General features: G+C 46.6%; 1 protein-coding gene across 16 annotated transcripts in view; it reads left to right on the top strand.

Annotated features, from left to right (window-relative positions):
- The window catches only part of TBC1D22A (TBC1 domain family member 22A), a 342,988-nt gene that overhangs the window by 190,706 nt on the left and 132,763 nt on the right, over positions 1–19,519 (top strand). For 13 of the 16 annotated variants that reach the window (XR_011534636.1, XR_011534634.1, XR_011534639.1 and 10 more), the window contains one exon: positions 11,409–11,484. Coding sequence is in view for 10 of the 16 variants with exons in the window: in XM_070599907.1 (XP_070456008.1) it covers positions 11,409–11,484 (76 nt within the window). In the remaining 6 variants the exon portion in view is untranslated. Of the gene's footprint in view, positions 1–3,495; positions 3,558–11,408; positions 11,485–19,519 lie in introns of all 16 variants that reach the window. The other 3 variants (XR_011534637.1, XR_011534638.1, XM_070599912.1) reach the window with 1 other exon arrangement.

The following is a 19,519-nucleotide window of genomic DNA, read 5'->3' on the forward strand; positions in this document are numbered from 1 at the left end:
ATCCATAAGCATAGTGAATTTCTTAATTTATTTAAGAATTCTTTAATTTATCCTCACAAACATTTTGTAGTTTTCAATGTATGGATTTTGCTCATATTTTGTTAAACTTATTTCTAGTTTTTTTTAATGCTACTTTAAATGGGATAGCTTTGCTTATAATTTTTTTTTCCGATTTTTACTCTGGGTTTATACAAATAACTGATTGTTGTAAACTGACATAGTTTTCCAGTTAGTATTGTTGCATAACAAATTATTCCAAAACTTTCTGACTGAAAGCAACTGTTGTATTATGCTCACAGATTCTGTGGGTCCGGTTTCAGTCAGAGCATGGCGTGAATTGCTTACCTATACACCACAGTATCTGGAGCCTCAGGTGGGAAGATTTGAAGCTGGAACAAGTTGATACCTAGGGGCTGGAATCATCTAAAGTCTCATTTGTGTGTCTGGTGCCTGACTCTAAGACTAGGACTGTAGACTGAACTGCCCACACGTGGCCTCTCCCTGTGGTTTATCATCCTCATGGCACGATGGCCTTAGGATAGTCAGAATTCTTACATGGGTCAAGGCTCCCAGTAAGACTTCCAGAAAACAAGGTGCAAGTTGCGTTTTTTGTGACTGAGCCTCTGGAGTCACATGGTATCACTTCTACTGTACTCTTGCAGTTGAAACAGTCACAAGCCCACCCACATTCAGAGAGAGGGAAATTACGCTCTATCTCTTGATGCGCAAGTGCTGGTCACATCATGAATGAACATGTGGGATACAAGATATTGTCGTGGCCACTTGTGGAAAATGTAATATGCCACACCGTATTTATGGTGATCTTGCTAAATGTACTTATTAGTTCTAGGAGCTTTATGGTACATGCTTTAGGATTTTCTATGTACATAATCATGTGATCTGCACATAAGCAGAGTCTTACTTCTTTCTCTACAATATGTATGGCTTTTATTTCCTTTTCTTGCTGTATTGCATTGTCAAGGATCGTAAGTACAACGTTGAATGGAAGTGATGAAAGCAGACATTTTTACCTCCTTCCAGACATTGGTGGAGAGTAAATCATTCAGGCTCTCACCAGTAAGTGTGGTGTTAGCTGTTGGATTTTTGTAGATGCCCTTTATTGGGGTATTGTTGATGGTAAATTCCACAGGGAAGGAGTCGATATTTTTAATAAGCATCCTGGTTTATTTTGATAGGTCCTTACACTTGAGGAATACTAATCTATAATGGAAGAAAAAGTTAAGGATAGAATTTAAAGAATTGGTAGAAGAAGATCTGAAAGACAGATCATAGTTTGCTGAGACTTTAAAAATTATGAATCAGTGTTTTGTTAAATGGTTTTTCTTCTGTTGAGATGATTGTATGATTTTTCTTACTTATCTGTTAATGTAGTGAAGGACTTTGATTAATTTTTAATGGTAAGCCAACCTGCATTCCTGAGATAAACTCCACTTTGTTGTGAGCTATTAGCCTTTTTACGTATTTCTGGATTCTCTTTTGGTAATATGTTTTAAGAGTTTTACATCTGTGTTTATGAGGAATATTGTCTTCTATTTTCTTTTCTTCTAATGTCTTTTTCTGTTTTGGCATTAGAGAAATGGTGGCCTCATAAAATGCTCCTGTAATTTCTGAAAGAGTCTGTATAAGATTGGTATTATTTCTTCCTTACATGTTTGATGGAATTCGACAGTGAAGCCATCTTGGCCCAGAACTTTCTTTGTGAGAAAGTTTTGACTATAAATTCAATTTCTGCTCTGGGTAGGGCTCCAGATTTTTTTTTCTTCTCTTGTCAGTTTTGATAATTTGTGTCTTTTGAAGAATTTGATCTTTATGAACAGTTATCTAATTCATTGACATACTGTTGTTTACAATATTCTCTAATTCTTTTAACGTCTGTAGGAACTGTAGTGATGTCTTGTATTCCTAATATTGAAAATTAAATTGATTAATATTTGTCCTAAGATCTGTCACATGGTCTGTCTTGGTGAGTGTTTCGTGTGTCCTTGAAAAAAAGAATGTGTGTTCTGCCTTGTTGGGGGACGTTCCTGTAACTGTCAGTTAGGTTGTTTTGGTTGGTAGTATTATTCTAGTCTTCCCTGCCCTTACTGACTTTCTGTCTGCTTTTTCAATCAGTTGCTGAGGGAGGACTTCTGAAATTTCCAACTACATTGGTTGACTTGTCTCTTCTCTCAGTTTTATCAGGTTTTGCTTCATGTTATTTGAATCTTAGTTATTAAATATATACACATGTAGGATGATTATGTTTCTTGATGAATTTGTATGTTTATCGTTTATTGTTATGAAATACTCCTCTGTTTCTGGTTATATCCCCTGTCCTGGAGCCCAGTTCATCTGATATTAATATGGCCATTCTGTCTTCCTGTTGTTAGCATTTCCTTGCTGCATCTTTCCATCCCTTTCCTTTTAGTCTACTTGTATCTTCTTATCTAAGGTGCATTTCTTGCAGATAGCTTCTAGTTGGATTTTACTTTCTTATCCTTTATCCTTGTGTGTTTAGTTCATGTACATTCATGTAATTATTTATATGGCTAGGGTTTAGGCCATTGTTTGCTGTTTGTTTTTTATTAATTTCATCCTGTTTCCTCCTTTTTCCTATGGTCTTTCAGATGCATTGAGTACTTTTTTAATTAAGGGACTTTATTTTTTAGAGCTGTTTTAGGTTTACAGAAATATTGAGCAGAATGTTCAGAGTTCCCATATACTCCCTCACGTCTTCCTCACAAACACACAGTTTCCCCTGTTCTTAACATCTTGCCTTAGTGTGGTGTGTTTGTTACAACTGAGCCAATGTTGATACATTATTATTTACTAAAGCCCATAGTTTACATTAGGTTCCCTCTCTGTGCCGTTCATTCTGTGCTTTGGGCAAATGTATAATGGCACGTATCCACCGTTATGGTATCCTCCATTACGGTGTCGTACAGAGTGGTTTCACTGCCCTGAAAATCCCCAGTCCCCCGCCTGTCCATCCCTCCCTCTCCAAACCCTTGACAATCACTGATCTTTTTACTGTCCCCACAGTTTTGCCTCTTCTAGAATGTCATTTGCTTGGAACCATACAGTATGTAGCCTTTACAGACTGGCGTCTTTCCCTCAGGGAGTATTTTTATTATTCTTGTTTGTTTTCACTTTGGCTCATAGGCCGTCTCTCCTCTTCGCACCCTCTTTTCCGTTCGTGGTTCCTCTGCTTCTTACAGTGCATACCTGTAGCTTACCGTAGACCACCTTCGGGTGCCGTCACACCGCCTGTGCTGCTGCTCGGCCAGTCTCTGCAGACAGGCGTTCGGCGTTTCCCCACTTTCTGAGTGGTTTACAGTAGGAGCTGGTGGCTCTGTCAGGGCTGATGGGCGCCTCCAGGCTTCACCACTCTCCTATGACTGATGTCACCTTGGAAGCGGGAACAGGAGGGAGCTTTCTCACACTGTGTGGGAACCCAGTGCCTTGTGAAGCAGCCATTCTTCTCTCCATTTACAGATGAGAAAACAGAAGATCAGAGAAATTCAGCCAGCAGGGAGGAAGCGAGGAGTTGGCTTCATGTACGTTTACAGTGCTCTTCCATCTTCGAGCGGTATCTGAGAAACACCGTGCGGCTCTGTCCTTGCTCTTGTCCTTCTCCCCTCTCCTCTGAGACTGTGAGGAAGACACTGAGGGCGTAGCTTTAACCAGTGCCTCTAAGCTTGGAGGGACAGCTAATGTGATAGATGACGTAATCAAGACTCAGAATGAGGGCAGCTGCCTGCAATGCCAGCCGGGAACCAATGAAATGAACAAGCTAATAGGAATAAATGAAAAGCCCGATGTTCAAGTTAAAACCAACCAGTATCGGTTGTTAAAAGCGGTTTGGACAGTCTGGGTTGACTGCATCTTCAGTGGGCACTCTCAGCGTTATTTTGCCCAGATTACAGCCTTGGTCTCATACCTGACGTCCTGTATTCTCTTTGGCCCCCTCTGTCATTCTGCACCTTGCAGCCACACTCATCTTTTCAAAATGCAGATCTAACTGTGGTGGTTCCCCATTTCCACTCCTTGACTTCATTTCGTAGCTTTGCTGTGGTCTTACCCTTCACTCCTCACATGACCTTCCAGCCTCAGAGTGGTCCACTCTGCCTTACCCCACCTGCCTTGCTGCCCTCCAGCGGCACTGGCCTGCATCCTGTTCCAGAAGGTGCCATGCTCTCGACTGCTGCCGGGCTTTCCTGTGCAGTGCTCCCTTCTTTCCACGTCTCAGCTCAGGCCTCACGTCCTCAGCGTGTTCTTCAGGCCGGGCCCCCGGTTCTGTGCTGTGGCTGCGGGCCTCCCCAGATCCCGGTGAGCCCCTCACATGCATCTGCACGGCCTGCATGATGAACGTTTGCTTAATGACTGACTGTCCTCTCTGTGAATAGATGGACCTGTTTGTTTTTCTCCCTGCCTGTGTCAACTCAGAGGACCCGAGACCACCCCCAACACCTCCAGGTTCAGTGTCTCCTGGGACTCAGTGTATAGTTGTGCTCCTGGCCATGATTCATTACAGTGCAAGTATGCAAGGCAGAACCAGCCAGAGGAAAAGGTCTGGAGGAAACCAGGTGCAGGCTTCCAGGAGTCCTATCCCGTGGAGTTACGCAGGAAGCGCTCAACTCCCCAGACAACACGTGTGAGATATTGTTTACCAGGGAGTGTAAGAGACTCCACGCTGGGGTTTCTGTTGAGGGCTCTCCACGTGGGCACCCTCTGCCTGGCATCATCCAAAATCCCAGACTCCTAGAAGGAAAGCAGGGGTTCAGCATAAACCACATTGCTCAACTGAGGCACAACGAGTCATTCTTATTAGTTAGCAAATGGTGGGAACACTCTCAAACTCCAAGGTCCCAGGCACCAGCTGAGGGAGGGCCTACCTTGCAGACGGGCCTGCCGAAGGACGTTGGTCTCAGGCCTGCTTTTCTGCACACCGTCTCTGCTCGGGACTCAGTGGATTGTCTGGCACGTAGGAGGCATTCAGTAAGTGTTTACTGTGCAGATGAAAGAAGTAATAGTCTGATGTGGTTCTGTCTTATATTGGATTGATTCATTAATTGGAATGATGTATTAATTGTTGGAAACTGAGTGAGGCTGTGGCAAGTAGCCCTCCGGCTCTCTGTCCTCTGGACCTCCAGGACCTGTGTGGGGTGTGGCCAGCTGGCCTCAGGGCGTCTGAAACCGGATCTTAGAAGTGTTGAAGGAGATGGAGGTCTTTCAGACCACCGTTTGCAAAGAGGACAGCTGAGCTGTTCCAGAGGCGGGTCCAGGGGGGCCAAGAAGCCAAATTTGGTTTCAGTATAAGAAAGGTTTTTTTGGAGGGAGATTGGCCGGGGAGGGGGCTGTGGGTTTGGTGAGGAGATGGCTCTCTGGTGCAGAAGGGTCGTGTCGCAGGTGCAGAGGGTTCTTGCTTCTCCACGAGCTGCAAGCTTTAGCCGCTAGGTGCTGTGGCCTTCCAGCTAGGCCAATCTGAATTTAGTTTCCCACTCCTCTCTGAAATGCTCCTTCAGAAGATTTTATTCTTTTGTTCAGATGCTTTTCTTCTGAAGAGCACAGAAAGTGCTATTTGTTCTTGTGGGATTGTGAGGTTGGAATAGCAGCAGATGTAGGGCAAGCCCAGTGTGCGTTCTGTGATGCTTCCTGCTAATGTGGACTTTACCTTCTGTAAAACATTTCCAAACGGTCGTTGTGCTTCTCAGACCTTCCTTTCTTCCCTTTGACCTGTAAGTTTTATGTATTATATCCTTTTTTAAAGACACAAAATCATATCTCAATTTGAAAGGATATGAATGTTTACTTTTTGTGAAAGGAGTAATATTATTCCTATTAACATTTCTGTAAATGTTGAGTGTTCTCACTTAACTCATATTTTGCCTGTCCATTCATATGTTCATTCTGCAGACGTTTTCTGTGCTAGGCGTGTGTGTGGGTACGTGTTTGGATGGGGTGCTGGGGGTGGTGTCCCGAAGGTAAATCTTGTTTCCCAGGCTTAGGCAAACAGAACCTGTGGTCTGATCAGAGGTGCTGGTGGAGCCCTGCACCAATCCATATAACAAGAACAGAGTCTTGGGTGAAAAGGAAAAACAGCTTTACTTTCTTTGCCAGGCAGAGGGAGCAAAGCAATAGCTAGTGCCTTAAGAATTGCTAGCTCCTCATTAAAAAGCGGGTAGGGATTTTTAAAGGTTGAGGAATGTGGCTGCTTGTACGGAGGGGGCCTATGGCCTTGCTGGTCAGTACTTTCCCACTGGCCTGCGTTTGGGGCTGCTTGCAGGGGAGGAGGAGGAGATAAGAGATTCTGCAGATGGGTGTCCTTGGCTGTCTGTCTTCACAGTGGATGGTGGACTCTGGTGCCAGGAAGCTGAGGAGTTGGGGCCTGAGAAGCTTCAGTTTCTTGATATTCTCTGGACATCAGTTTCCCTGTAATAAACTTCAAGAACCCATGATGAGCCACTACTTTAGTGTGAGCCCAGTGTGAGGCTGCCTGGGCTTGATCAATTTGTAACTTCTGTTCAGTTGTAAAGTTCAGGGAGTCAAAGGTTGAAGAAACAGATATTTGCATATGAGTGTAACTGAAGAAGCAGGGAAAGGGGATGAGTGCTTTTAGTTTTAACCCCATATATGCTGGGTTCAGTGCAGGGGAGCTGATATCAGGGCCAGTATTAATTAAAAGCCTGTAATACCCAGGAGGGCCTGAGTGCCAAGTGCCGCTCTAGAGAGGCTATTGCTTGGGCCGCAGAATGTTCTTTTCCCCTCGCACTTTCTCCCTCAGCCTCTGGCTCTGGAATGTCCTTGGCATGTCCTTCAGAGGCTTCCTGGCTGCTGAGCAGGATCATCTGCAGCCTGGATTGCTCAGCTGACTGTGCTGTGCCCCGGCCTTGCTGGGCTCTGCCCGCTGAGCCCCATCTACTTGGCTGGGTGGGAGCCTGTATGAAGGCTGATCTTCTCTGTGCCTGGCCTAAATCCAGAATACCAAGGCCACGCCTGTCAATCTTTTTGGGCTCTTTCAAAATACAGACCTTTTTTCTTTTAGGCCCTCAGGTGTCATTCTTTTCTCATTGTTTGGATTTCTGAGAGAACTCATCATCCCTACCTGGGTTTTGAACAAATTGAGAAATAAAACAAAATAGTGGCAGATGGAGACCAAAGAATACCTTTTATTTCTTCTAGATGAGTGGCTTGAAATCCTATCTTAGTGTAAGAACCAAATAAACTGGCTGACCGAATCCCGGGATTATTCAGGCTTATCTTCCCCGTCTGAGCCAAACCTGGGCCAGGGCAGGCCAGCCTCATGTGTAGCAGAGCCTTAGTGGGAGCAGCCTGTGTGGGGGAGGAGCCTTCCCTGGGAGAGCAGCCTTCTCTGGGGGAGCACCCTACTCTGGGGGAGGAGCCTTCCTGGAGGAGCAGCCTTCTCTGGGGGAGCAGCCTTCTTTGGGGGAGCAGCCTTCCCAGGGGAGAAGCCTTCCCTGAGGGAGCAGCCTTCCCTGGAGGAGCAGCCTTCCTGGGAGGAATAGCTTTCCTGGAGGAGCATCCTTCCTGGGGAATCAGCCGACTCTGAGAGTTGGAAGGATAGCTCAAGTCACAGGCTATTTATTCTCCCAGATTTAGCAATTGACAAGTTGCCTTCTTGAGGTGAGTATTTCTGGGGATAAAGTGCACCAGCTGAGTTCCTTCTACTTGGAAGCAGACCCCAGGTTTGGGGGAGTGTTTCCTCCTAGCTTCTAGCTAGTTGTTTGCATAACCATTAGGTCCCTGGTCAGCCGGGGCGTGGCCTCCCTCAGAGGGAGAGGAGGAGATGCGCAGTACATCTGGACAGGCCAGCCCCCAATGAAAGCCCTGCTCCTGTGAGTATTCTCCTGGGACCACTGGGGGAAGGTGTGACAATGTGCTCCCAGTGGCTGTGAATCGAACATTGATTAAATTATCTGCAAGGCCTCTACCTAAGGTTGCAAAATCACTCTCTAGTTTGTTTCTCATCCTTAATTATATCCAGCTATCTTGTTCAACCTGGCTCATCAGAAATTCTGCCATGAGGTTACACAGCGTGTAAACTTCCAACAACACAGTATGCACCAAATTTGAATATAAATCTCCTTTGGTTCTCCAATTTCCAGGGAGAACTTGTCTTAAAGGCTAACTCTTAGTAGTTTAAGTCCAAAACCAAGATTTCTCTTTGCTGTTAAAGTTTGAATACATTAAAGCTCACACTTTGTCCTTAACCTGTGCCACTGCCCTCTCTCAGCTGGAGGGGGCGCCCGGGATCCCACTGGGATGCGCACGGTTCCTGCAGGGTCCAGCGTCCTGTCCATTAAACTCGAGGCTCTGACAGCCTTCACTTCTCACGAGTTCAAAGTTTAGCAGGACCCACAAGTTGTCACCAGATCTAGAAGACACATCACGCCCAGGCCCCTGTGGCAGTCGTCCCCTGGAGAACGTGTCCTTCGTGCCTCTGCAAATCACGGAGGGACCTTGACGTGGCTCTGAGTGAAGCCGGGGGCACAGAGCACTTCTTGGTTTTGCCCTCGCAGAGGTGTGACAGTGTGGAATCCAGAGCCTGTCGCTCAAAATCCGCTTGGGGGAAATCTCCCTGTAAGACGTTAAGTCTGACTGTGTTCATTCTCCATTTCTGGGGGAAGAAAAATCCTTGATGCCTTGTAGACATTTTTAGTTCTGTGCCACAGTACCTGCCACTCCCGCTCTAGTTAGGGAATGCTGTGTATATGCACTCACGTGTGTGCTCACATGTTAAACGCAGAGAGAGTGCTGACTGTGCCAGAGACAGTCAAGTCCTCTTCTAGGGCTCCTCAGCCTTGGAAACTGCGGCTGGCTTGAAGGTTGTCCTCTCAGCCCACGTTGGCTTCATCTGGAAAATCCCCCTCATGGATTCTGGAGCATGAGGCCCTGTGAGTGCTGTGGCCATGTGCCCAGGGCCTCCCAAGGCTCCTTCGTCCCTCTCCAGGTTTGGATTCTCCAGGGTTTGTGGGTCGTCCCCTCGGAGCACAGGGAACTCCAGGAAGGTCGTTCTCTAAACATTTCTGACAGCAAATCCAGATCTGCCCCTCCGCTTCCCTCCTGGACTCCGAATGCAGGGTGAGAACTGGGGCCACCTGCCCCAGTCATGTGAATCCAGCACCCCTCATGTCCGAGGTGCCTGCAGACATCTTCCGCCCTCAGTGTGACAGCATCAGGAGTGTCCCCCCACTGTCTCCAAGGCCAGGAAGGCTCTGCCCATGGGACTGCACACTTGCCTTGCCAGGCCTGAGCCGTCCGGGGGCTACAGCTGCCTGGGCCCCATGCCTTGGCCCACACCTCACTGAGGCAGGGGCCTCGCTCCCCTCACCAAGGCTGTGTGGCCCCCCGGGGTCACTCCCAGAGGACAGGCTGTCCTCTCCCATCACGAGCCCCCAGGAGGCACCAGGGCCCGAGGCCCAAGTGCTCAGTAGAGTCCAGGATCCACAGGCACAGGACCACAGGCTTGGCTGCTCCAGATTCCTCTTCTGGTCTCTTTATGTCTCAGTGGATTCTCAGGGACCCTGATAAAGGACATCCCCAAGCCTCTTGCATTAGTTTCCTACTGCTGCTGTAGGGGTGGAAAACTTTTCGCATCTTCCTTTCTAAGTTCTTTGGCTGGTCTAATAGTTAAATTGACGTAGACAGATTAGCAGGAGAAAAACAAATTTTATACGTATGGGAACCCCAAAGACATGAGACCCTGAGACAGTCAGGCCCTTGAGGCTTGGATGCCATCTGAGCTGGGGGGAGGGGGCGGGCTCTGGGCTGCAAGGGGAGAAGACCGCACAGGAGGAGAGCAGATGTCGCCCTGCCCGCAGAGAGCTCTTTCTCATATAGGAAGTTGTCTTGGGTTCAGGGCCTCTCTCTCAACTCTTGTAAGCAGTTCAGGGTAAGGGAAACAGCTCTTCCTGAGCCTCTTGGGCCTTGATTGTCTTCAGCTCGAAATAATCCACATGCCAAAGTGGCACATTTCGGGGTGCTCTATTCTCTTCCCCTCGCTGCTGTATCAGATCACCACAGACAGTGGCTTAAAGCAACACAGATTCGTTGTCACCTGGCTCTGGAGGTCAGGAGCCTGTTGTGCGTCTCTGCGGCCAGTTGAGGTATGGGCAGGGCCACGTCCGTTCTGGAGGCTCCGGGGAGGGTTTGCTCCCTTGCCTTTTCCCAGCCTGTGTCTCTTGACTCGTGGCCCCTTCTTTCACCCTTGAAGCCAGCGCTGGCAGGTGGAGGCTCTCTCATGCCACAGCACTCCGACCCTGGCTCTCCCCACCGCTTCCACTTTGAAGGACCCTGTCATTACGCTGCACCTCTGGATAGCCCAGGATAGTCTCCCTGTCTTAGTCAGTGGATCAGCTCTCTTAATTGCCTTTGCCGGGTTCCAGGAATAAGGCCGTGGGCCTCTATGAGGCGTGTTATTCTGCCTTCCGTGTTCATCAGCAAGTGTAAGGCTGTCACTGCATGAGTCCAGCTCAAGCCCTCATGCTGACAGGGATCCCTGAGTGCCGGCTGCAGCTGCTCAGGGTAGCTCCATGGGGAAGCCCCAGGGCGGACAAAGCGGGGCCAGCTTTCCTCTCTGGCTCGTCTCTGCTCTCTCAGCTGGTGACAGTGGCCAGCAGGGCCTATGGTTCCTGAGTACCTGCCACGTCTTGAACCCTCTTCCATCCTCCACTGCTGTGGTTTCCTTGAATCCTCAGAGCAGTCCTGGAAGGCAGCATTATGGTTCTCGTGTTATAGATGATGACAGTGAAGCCCAGAGAGGTCATGTAACTTGCAAGGTCACACCACTGCTGAGTAATAGGGCTCGGCTCCCACTGCAGGTCTGTCTGACTTAAGACTTTTCCCCCAATGCCTACGCTGCTTTTCTTATCTTAGTTTTGAACTTCTTCACCTGAGTTCTCTGAGAGTAACGTCACACGTTCCCTGTTTCCTCTTGCAGTGACCGTGCTGTTGGCCCTCGTATTGTCAGCATGGTTGGCATGATGTCGGCATGGTCTGCACTGGGCTTGGTCGCCATTTCGCATCAGCTCCCCTGGCAGTGCTGAGTGCTCACTACCCCTGTGTGCCGGCCAGGCAGCTGCTTTGCCCACTTGTTCAATTTAAATGTAAATATCTTACATTTACATATAGAAATGCTCCATTAAGTATTTCCCGAGATGGGTGTGCTCATCCTCCCATATCGGGAAATGTTGGACTTTGCCTTCTCAAAGTAAGACTCAATCGTACTGCACGCTGGCGGTATAAGGCAGCCTCACGTGGCGTGCATATCTCAGTTTGTGAATTTGTTCTATTATACAATGTTCCCCTTTGCCCAACTGCCTTTTTCCTCTTTGGAAAATGTGTTTTATTTTCTATGCATATGATATTTGTTGTTATTTTTTCCTTAGGACAACTACACCTTTGCCCAACCTGGGATTCAGATGAAAGTGAAAATGTTGGAAGAGCTGGTGAGCCGGATTGACGGTAAGCCAGCTTCTGAGCACCCCTCTCCCTGAGGGGTGGGGAGAGAAAGTGGTAGAAGGCTTGGGGACTTGCCTCCATCCTTCAGCTGGACAGGATGCCATCCTCGTCCAGCCCATGGCCCCTGGCGTACACAGGGCAGTGCTGTGCTAGTGGAGCAAGAGCCGCTCCCAATCCTTTCCTGAAGGTGATATAATCAGAATTCAGTGCAGTTGCTTTGCGGAAAGTAATGAGTGAGGACCAGAAGCGAGCGCTCTCACTCCTTACTGTGCCCGGTGATTGTCATAATCTGGGTGATAACATGGTTGTTTAGGGCTGTCCTTTGGCACTCTCTTCCCTGCCTTGTGCATCATTTTGCTATCAAGGATGCTGGGATAATTTCTCCATGGAATCCAATTAATTACCACGTCTGGAAATAACATCTTTAATATTATGGAAAAATTATAGTGTGTGCTTGGGCAATTTTAGATTATGCTTTCATGTTTAAGTGGGGGCTTTGAAATACTTTTTACCTTCATCATTAAAATAATTCCCCCTATGATGTGCTGACTGTCATATTGCAATAGCAGAGTTTAATTAAATGAAAGTTGAGAGATAATGCTTGCCCGTTCCAAGCATATTCTCCTGATAGTTTGTTAAATTAACGAACAGAGCATTAACAAAGTGACACCAAGCAGAACCAAGGCGTGGATTTGTGACACCAGCCGGTCAGTGATGAGGTTTGGAGGCCCCAGGGGAGCTTGGCAGGTGATGTCACCGAGTGTACAGAGGCATTGTACTCTGCTTGAAATGTAGACATGGCAGTGCGTGTCCCAGCATTGCCTTTTGGGGATGTGCTTGTCACTCTTCCTTGTTTCCCCTGCTGAACCTTTGGCAGTGGAGAACTCTGACAGTAGTAATCTTCACAAGAAGGGCACTTGGTTTGGGAAACTATTGAATGACATTATAAGATGGAGTCATACAAATTAGAAACTCCATTTTGTTCCTTGATTGAGTCTGATTTTCAACTATGTATCTAATGGTTAATACCTAATTTCCATATTATGAAGTTTTACCCAGTTCTTCCAATAATACTTTATTTGATTCAGTGTATTTAGCTGCTTTTCAACCTGTTTATTCACATCCTGTGTTTTGCTTATGTAACTGCGCTTGTGCACATTTCTTGTTAACTTCACAGTGAGGGCTTGTTTTGATATTGTTGGAGTTTTTCCCCACCAGCATTTTCACAGCTGTTCCCCAGCCTCATTTAGTTCTTTGAAATATGATTTGTAGTAGATGTGAGTTTCACTTTTTCAGTAGGTTCTTCTTTTCCTCTTGTGTCCCTCAGAAGGCATATTTTATGTTTTCGTGGAGGTTAGAAAGTTGTGGTTAGTGCTTATTTTTTCCAGTGCTGCCGTTCGGGAAATCCTTGAATTGATTTTCTCTGGTGCTGTGGTTTAGAAAGAAGCACTTTGCAGATTTGCTGGATGCCTGTTTAAAAGAGCCGCAGTAACAACCAGAGGGACCCCAACCAAATCTGTACTTTTTAGTAAATCACATTTTTATTTTCAGTGCAGCTTTGGAGGAGGGCATTCTCATCCTGCAGTTTTTCGTTTAAATGATCAGTTCTTCACAACAGAGAAGATTCTTTTTCATAATAGGTTAAACTGTGTAACCTGTTTGTAACTGTTCTTCTAATGAAACCTTACAGAATTTTTGTGATTGCCCAAAAATAAGAATACCTAGGCTTTTCAAGCAGGAGGTATACGGAATTGATGGGGTTTGGGCTCTCTGGCTGGGGGCCCATCACCCCTCAGCATCTCCTAGGGAGGAGTGTCTACAGGCTTCAGCCCATGAAGCTCCCCCTCCCCCATTTCATCACTCACCTCTTGGAGGAAGAATTTGTGGGCTTGGAACTTTTGCAGGGACTGTAAAGATTTTATTAAGGGCAGCTTATACCAGGGAGAAAAAATTGCTTTTTAAAAAAACCACTGCCTCATTTCTGCGTTTTAGGGGAGGGACAGCATTTATTTCAGAACTTTTTGGCAGTTTGGGGAAGGAATGCTCCTTCATGAACTTGTTAAGAAAGGTGAGGTTTTGTGGGCATGGCCCAGACGGGAATAATTTAGGAAAGAGCTAAATTGCTCTGCAAAGTAAAGTTAAAGGAATTTTGGAGATTCAGCAGTAGTGTTGTAAGGATGTGTGCCCGGAAGTCAGAAAAGAATCGAGAGGTGCAGGAAGCCAAGGCCTTGGGGGTCACTGGAAGCACAGTGAGGGGTGGGGGGTAGATCGAAAGTGGGAGAGCATCTCTGTCTTATTTTCTAGTGGGGAGGAATGGCTAAAGGATTTCTAAAGAGCACTTTTAAGTAGTTTGCTATTTTGAGTAGTGCCATACACCCTCTCTGTTACCCCTGAACCTTTAAAAGGTAAAAGTCTGTTCTGTGGACAAGAAGGTCCGTGAAAGAAGAAAGAGGGTTGTGTCTGTCATGGAGGCCAAGTGGAAAGGAGGATGAACAGCAGCGGAGAGAGTGTATGCGGGGTAGGGGTATTGACCCATCTTGAGAGGTAGCTAAGCTGGCTAATGAGAAACCCCAGGGGAATCCCCTCTAATCTGTGGGGCAGAAATTATAGAACTTCCCATAGAATGAGAGATGGAGACTTGAGCCACTTAATTTGGAATTAAAGGAAAAGGTGAGAGAGGAGAAACTTCTACTTCTGGTGGTGGTGGGCTAGATAATTCCACCCACGTTCCCACTGAAGACACCTAAGAAACCCTGGATAATATTTTTTTAAAGCCAGTAAACAAGCAAAAAGAAAAAAAAGGAATAAAAGTATGAAAGAAAGAGAAAACCACAGGGAAGAAAGAGAAAGAAAGAAAAAAGAAAACAAATTTCTTAAACACGCTGAACTGCTAACAAGAAAATAAAACTTCCTGAGCCAGATTCTAGGAGGATGCTAGAACCCAGAGAGATGAGCCCTGTACCAAAAGCCACTGTTGTTCTGAGGGCATTTGCTCAGCCAGGAGAATTAATCTCAAAGTAAGTTGTAGTTTTGACAACCTCTGGAGGGAATGGGTCAAACGTTAGCTTACCCAAAATAGGGAGTCTGAGAAGTGCCCATGTACTTTCTGAGACCCAGAGGAGTGATCATCAGATAAAGCTGTAGTGAAATAGCCCTCATCCAGTCTGGCAATCTAGGTTTATTTCACCTTGGAGGTCCAGCAGTGTGTGAACCTCAGTATGGCACTTGTGTACTCAAAGTGCTGGGGAGAAGCAAAACAAAGTCTTTTCTGGAGGAAGATACAGAACTCAAATTGTTCCTACAAATATGTATGTATTTTCCAATAAAATGACCTGCGCACATTCAAGACTTCTTGGGTGAGAACAAACAGAAATGACAGATAAGAGAAACTGGCCCACAGAATGTTGAGCTTTTGTAATTCTTTGGCACATGCCACAAAACTATTATCCTTACTATGTATGAAGAAATATGAAAAAGAGAATCTTGAAAATGTCTGCAGGGGAACAGGAAACTAGGATTTTTCATAAGAGATTTGAAAAATGATGAAATAGGGCTTCTGGAATTGAAAAATATGGTTACCAAATTAAAAATTCAGTGGACAGGTTTAACAAATTAGACATAGCTAAAGAGTAAATTAGGGAACTGGAAGATAGGTTGGAAGAAAATAGCTATAAGAAAACATGGAGAGAGAGAGGAATATGGTAAGTATAGAAGGTAAGAGATATAGAGGGCATGGTTAGAAAGCCTAATGTATATTTATTTGGAGTCATAGAAGGAGAGGAGAGAGAATGAGTAAGAATTTGAAGAGATAATGACTGAGATGTTTTCCAAAACTGCTGGAATAGACCAATTCGTGGATTCAAGAGACCAGTGAATCCTGAGGAGAATTAATAAAGAGAAAATTAAATGTAAACACATCATAGTAAAATTTAATTAAACTAAAGACAAATTATTAGAGCAGTTAGAGAAAAAAGATTATTTTCTAAGAAGGGCTATCATAGAACTGACTCGTCTACAGAAGTACAAGAAGATATCTTCAGTGTGCTGACAGAATATAACTGTCACCCTAGAGTCTACATCCAGTAAAAATATCCTTGAAGAATTAATTTGAAATTCCAAGAGGCTGCCTAAATCTGAATTGTTTCTCACTGACTCCCAGAAACTGTATTAATCAGGAAGGAAAGCAAGTAAAAGCACGCACAGCCTACCCTTGCAGCATTGCTGCAGGGGGCAATGACTGTGAGCTCAGATCCTCTGGTAGTCCAGCCTGTGGAGGGAGTCAGGTGGTTAGCACAGAAAGTCTATGGGAAAAGGAGAGGGTGCATGGGCAGCTTAAGAGGAACATACCAGATAAAATCCCAGAAAGACAAAATCCCACCCAGATGGGGAAGATACTGAGACAGGCTCTGTGGGCTGATTGATGAAAGCACTTGCTCCTGGGAGACTGGGAAGGATTCAGGATTTCCTGGGTGGGTGGTTGCTAAGACCTCAGCAGAAGCCCATTTCTAACAGTCTCTCACCCTCTGTGAGCTGAATTCTTAGGTCACAGTTTTTGGATGGGTGCTCTGCTAGGAATTTCTCATTCCTGTCAAACAGCTCTTTATTTTGGCCCTGGAGTGGACTGAGCAGCTTCTTGTGCAAATGAGTTATTGCCATAGGTGTGTCTGCCTCCAGCAGGCCCCTTCCCACCCCACCTGAGGGAAATTAGGGGCACTCTGGCTGCAAGGAGGAGGGTGGGTTGAAGGGATTGAATCTTGGAGACCCGGAGGAGGAGCGGTTGATAATCCCGGTGAGAGAGAGAGGGGACAGTGGTGGGGCACTGAGGAAGAGGGGACGGGTTTGAGACTTCATTTATGGAGCCGTCATTCTTTCAGAAAGCAACTTCAAACCTCTTTTTTTTTTTTTTTTTTTTTTTTAACATTTGTTTCATTTCTTAATCTGTTCTCAAATGTAGTTTCTTTCTTTTCTCTTGGGGAGAAAGAGATTGAACCCTGGGTGTTAGATGTGGGTCGTAGTCCTCTAGCCTGCTGGGGCAGCCTCTTGAATTCCGCATCCCTTGCATAGTGGTCAGACTTTTCGGGGAAGGGCTGTGCACAGAGCAGTTATTCAGAGAAATACATACCAGCATCAGTTGATTCTATAAAATCACCCACCATCATGGTTGACTGTGGGTATATGTGACAAAGGCATTCGTGTGTAAAATAGACAACCTCTGATGTGCTGGCTGTGGCCTAAAAGACCTCTATCATCTTCGAAATATGCCTCTGATTCTGCTCACTCATGCTGGAAGCAGTGGGGCCTATGGGGGCTGCTGTCTACTGGCCCCTTGGATAGCTCCTGTGGAGCCTGGATTGAGGGGACCCGTAAGCAAGGAAGGTACGTGTGTGTGTATGTGCACGTGCGTGCTGGGCGTGTATGTCTGCCTGCATCGTACAGTAGAAGGCTGATTGTCTCATGGCGGGTGAAACTGTTCATGAAAAGGGAAGCCAGGAGGTGGGACAGGAGGAGGCAGAGAAACCTGGTCATTAATCAGCGAATTTGAACAATATCGTGAATTTCAGCCCAAAGGGATTTCGATCCACAGTGTCGAGACTGTCACCAGAGCTGCTTAGGGAGGCCAGAACCTACCAACAGAAATATACTTTCTCAATTTCTTATCCAAACTGTGCTTTCTCTTTCTTTAGTGAAAAAATGGGGACAAATCCTTCTTCTACCTAATCTTAGTGGTGCCAGATTTAGCAAATAAAAATATGGAACACTCAGTTAAATTTGAATTTCAGATAGATAACAAACAATATTTTAGTTTAAGTATGCCCCGTGCAATATTTAGTACATACTGAAATTCTGGTTTCGCTGGGCCTCCTGTATTCTATCTGGCAATTCTGCAAAGCATGAGGTCAGAGTGGGGCCAAGTCGAATTCAGACCCTGTCCTAAGCTTCAGGCTGCCCTTTTCTCCTGGGGTTACATATGGTGATGAAAATACTGCCTTACATAAAGGGCTATTTGAAATTACAGGATATATATGTATACACACAAACACGTACACACCAATACACACCTACACACACACACCCCCCCACACACATACACCCCCCACCACACACACTCTGCACGTGCTTCATTTTATTGGCCTGGGTACTGCGTTCGAGGTCATTCTCCTCTGCAGCACAGTGCTGCTGTGTCAGGAGGGGCAGCCTGTCTCCTCCAGGAAGGATTCTTGTTTGTGGCCAAGGCTTCGATTGAGCTGGAAACCAGCTGAGCTCTTTTGACTTTTCACAGCACCGTCGTGTGATGAGGCTGGCCACCAAGCGACATTTTTTAAGTGAGGTTATTCTTCTTCATTAGGTATGACCAGTTTCTGGCTCACTAATTATTGTTCTCTGAAAGGCTTTGTTAGGACCCCTTGACCATTTTGGTGAATATATTCACAATCATGCAGAGACTGACCGCCCTGTGAGGGGTTGGATTTTTCTTTGCAATGACCATGGATGATGGCTTTTTGAAATCTGTTTTCTGTCGCTCAAGCCTGTGAGCATAGCTGTGATGGCTGGCCCATGGCTACTCGGGACATTACCGTGTGGCCCCGTGTCCTCCGAATGCAGGCCGATCCTGTAGGAGGTTCATACTTCCTGACTCAGTCACGTAATCAGATTTGCATTTCCTTCCTCTCTAGTCCATCTTCCACACTACTGCTGATGTTCTGTCTGTAAACATGGTTGGACCTCCAGGCTCTCAATGAGGTGGCAAAAACGTACAGTGCAGTGACCTCCAGTGCCCATCACAGTTCTGTCCCACACCCCCTCGAACTCCCGCCAGCTTTAGGCTGTGTCGAACCCTGGGGCTATCTGTTTTCCTTAAGCACAACATGTGATTGGAGCTTCTGCTCTGGGTCCTCCTTCCTGTTGTTTGCTCTGCTGGAAATGCCTCTCCCATCCTGCTGTGCCCTCCCCAGGCTGTTAGGCACTCTCGTTTGCTTTCAGCAGCACCGGTCCCGGTCCTGGCAGTGCTCACAGGTGAAGGGAAGGATTTGCTGGATTGAGGGGAGGGCAGGTGGGTGGAGTAAGTGTCAGACAGGACTTCGGCCTGCAGGAGCTGATGGTTGGGGGGATAATGGGCACAGCAGGAGCAGGAGACGCTAAGTGCAGCCTGGGAAGGCTTTGTGGACCACACATTTGGTGGCCCAGTGTGCCTGCCGTGGAGGCAAGTGTACAGGAGGCCCTTCTTTAGGCCAGAGCCAAGAAACTGCAATTGACAGTCCCAGGAAGATGTCACTGTCGCACTGACCTAGGCTGAGGGCAGGCCAAGGCCCCTGGGTCCCTGCATCTGAGCCGGCTTTTGGGCCACCACTGAGCACTTCCAAAGTGTGTTGGCAGTATGCCACAGCCAGCCCACTGTGCATAAGGCACTGCGGGCGTGGGGGGCACAGAGCATTTGTCCAGTGCTGTCTGTAAGGTGTTTGTGAGGATCGCACACAAATAAAAAGGTGACTGCTTCCTGTGGCCGTGCTGATGGGTGTCACAGGCCAGGTGTGCTGTGTGAGCACACGAGGGAGGAGGAAGGTTTTCTTGCCTGGAAGTTCAGTAGCTTGTGTCTTAGTCTGCCTGCACTGCCAGAGCAAAGCACCACTGACTGGGTGGTTCAAACAGCAGACATTTGTTCCTCATGGTTCTGGAGGCTGGAAGTCCGAGATCAAGCTTCCAGCCAATTTGGTTTTTGGAGAGGGCTCTCTTCCTGGCTTGCAGACAGCTGCCTTCTCGCTGTGTCCTCACATCGCCCTTCCTCTGTGTGTGTGTGCAGGAGGCGGTGGGGAGTGACCTTCTCCCTAGAATCTCTTCTTATAAGGACGTTAATCCTAAGGGTCAGGACCCCACCCTTATGACTTCATTTAACCTTAATTAACTTTCTTATGGACATCATCTGTAAATACAGCCACACTGGGGCTTAGGGCTTCAACAATAGGAATTTTGGTGGTGAGGACACAAACATTCGGTCCATAACAGCTTGGAAGTGTGACTTTTGTGTTTTAAACTAAGATAT

Source organism: Equus przewalskii, chromosome 29, assembly GCF_037783145.1.
Source record: "Equus przewalskii isolate Varuska chromosome 29, EquPr2, whole genome shotgun sequence".
Lineage (NCBI taxonomy): Eukaryota > Metazoa > Chordata > Mammalia > Perissodactyla > Equidae > Equus > Equus przewalskii.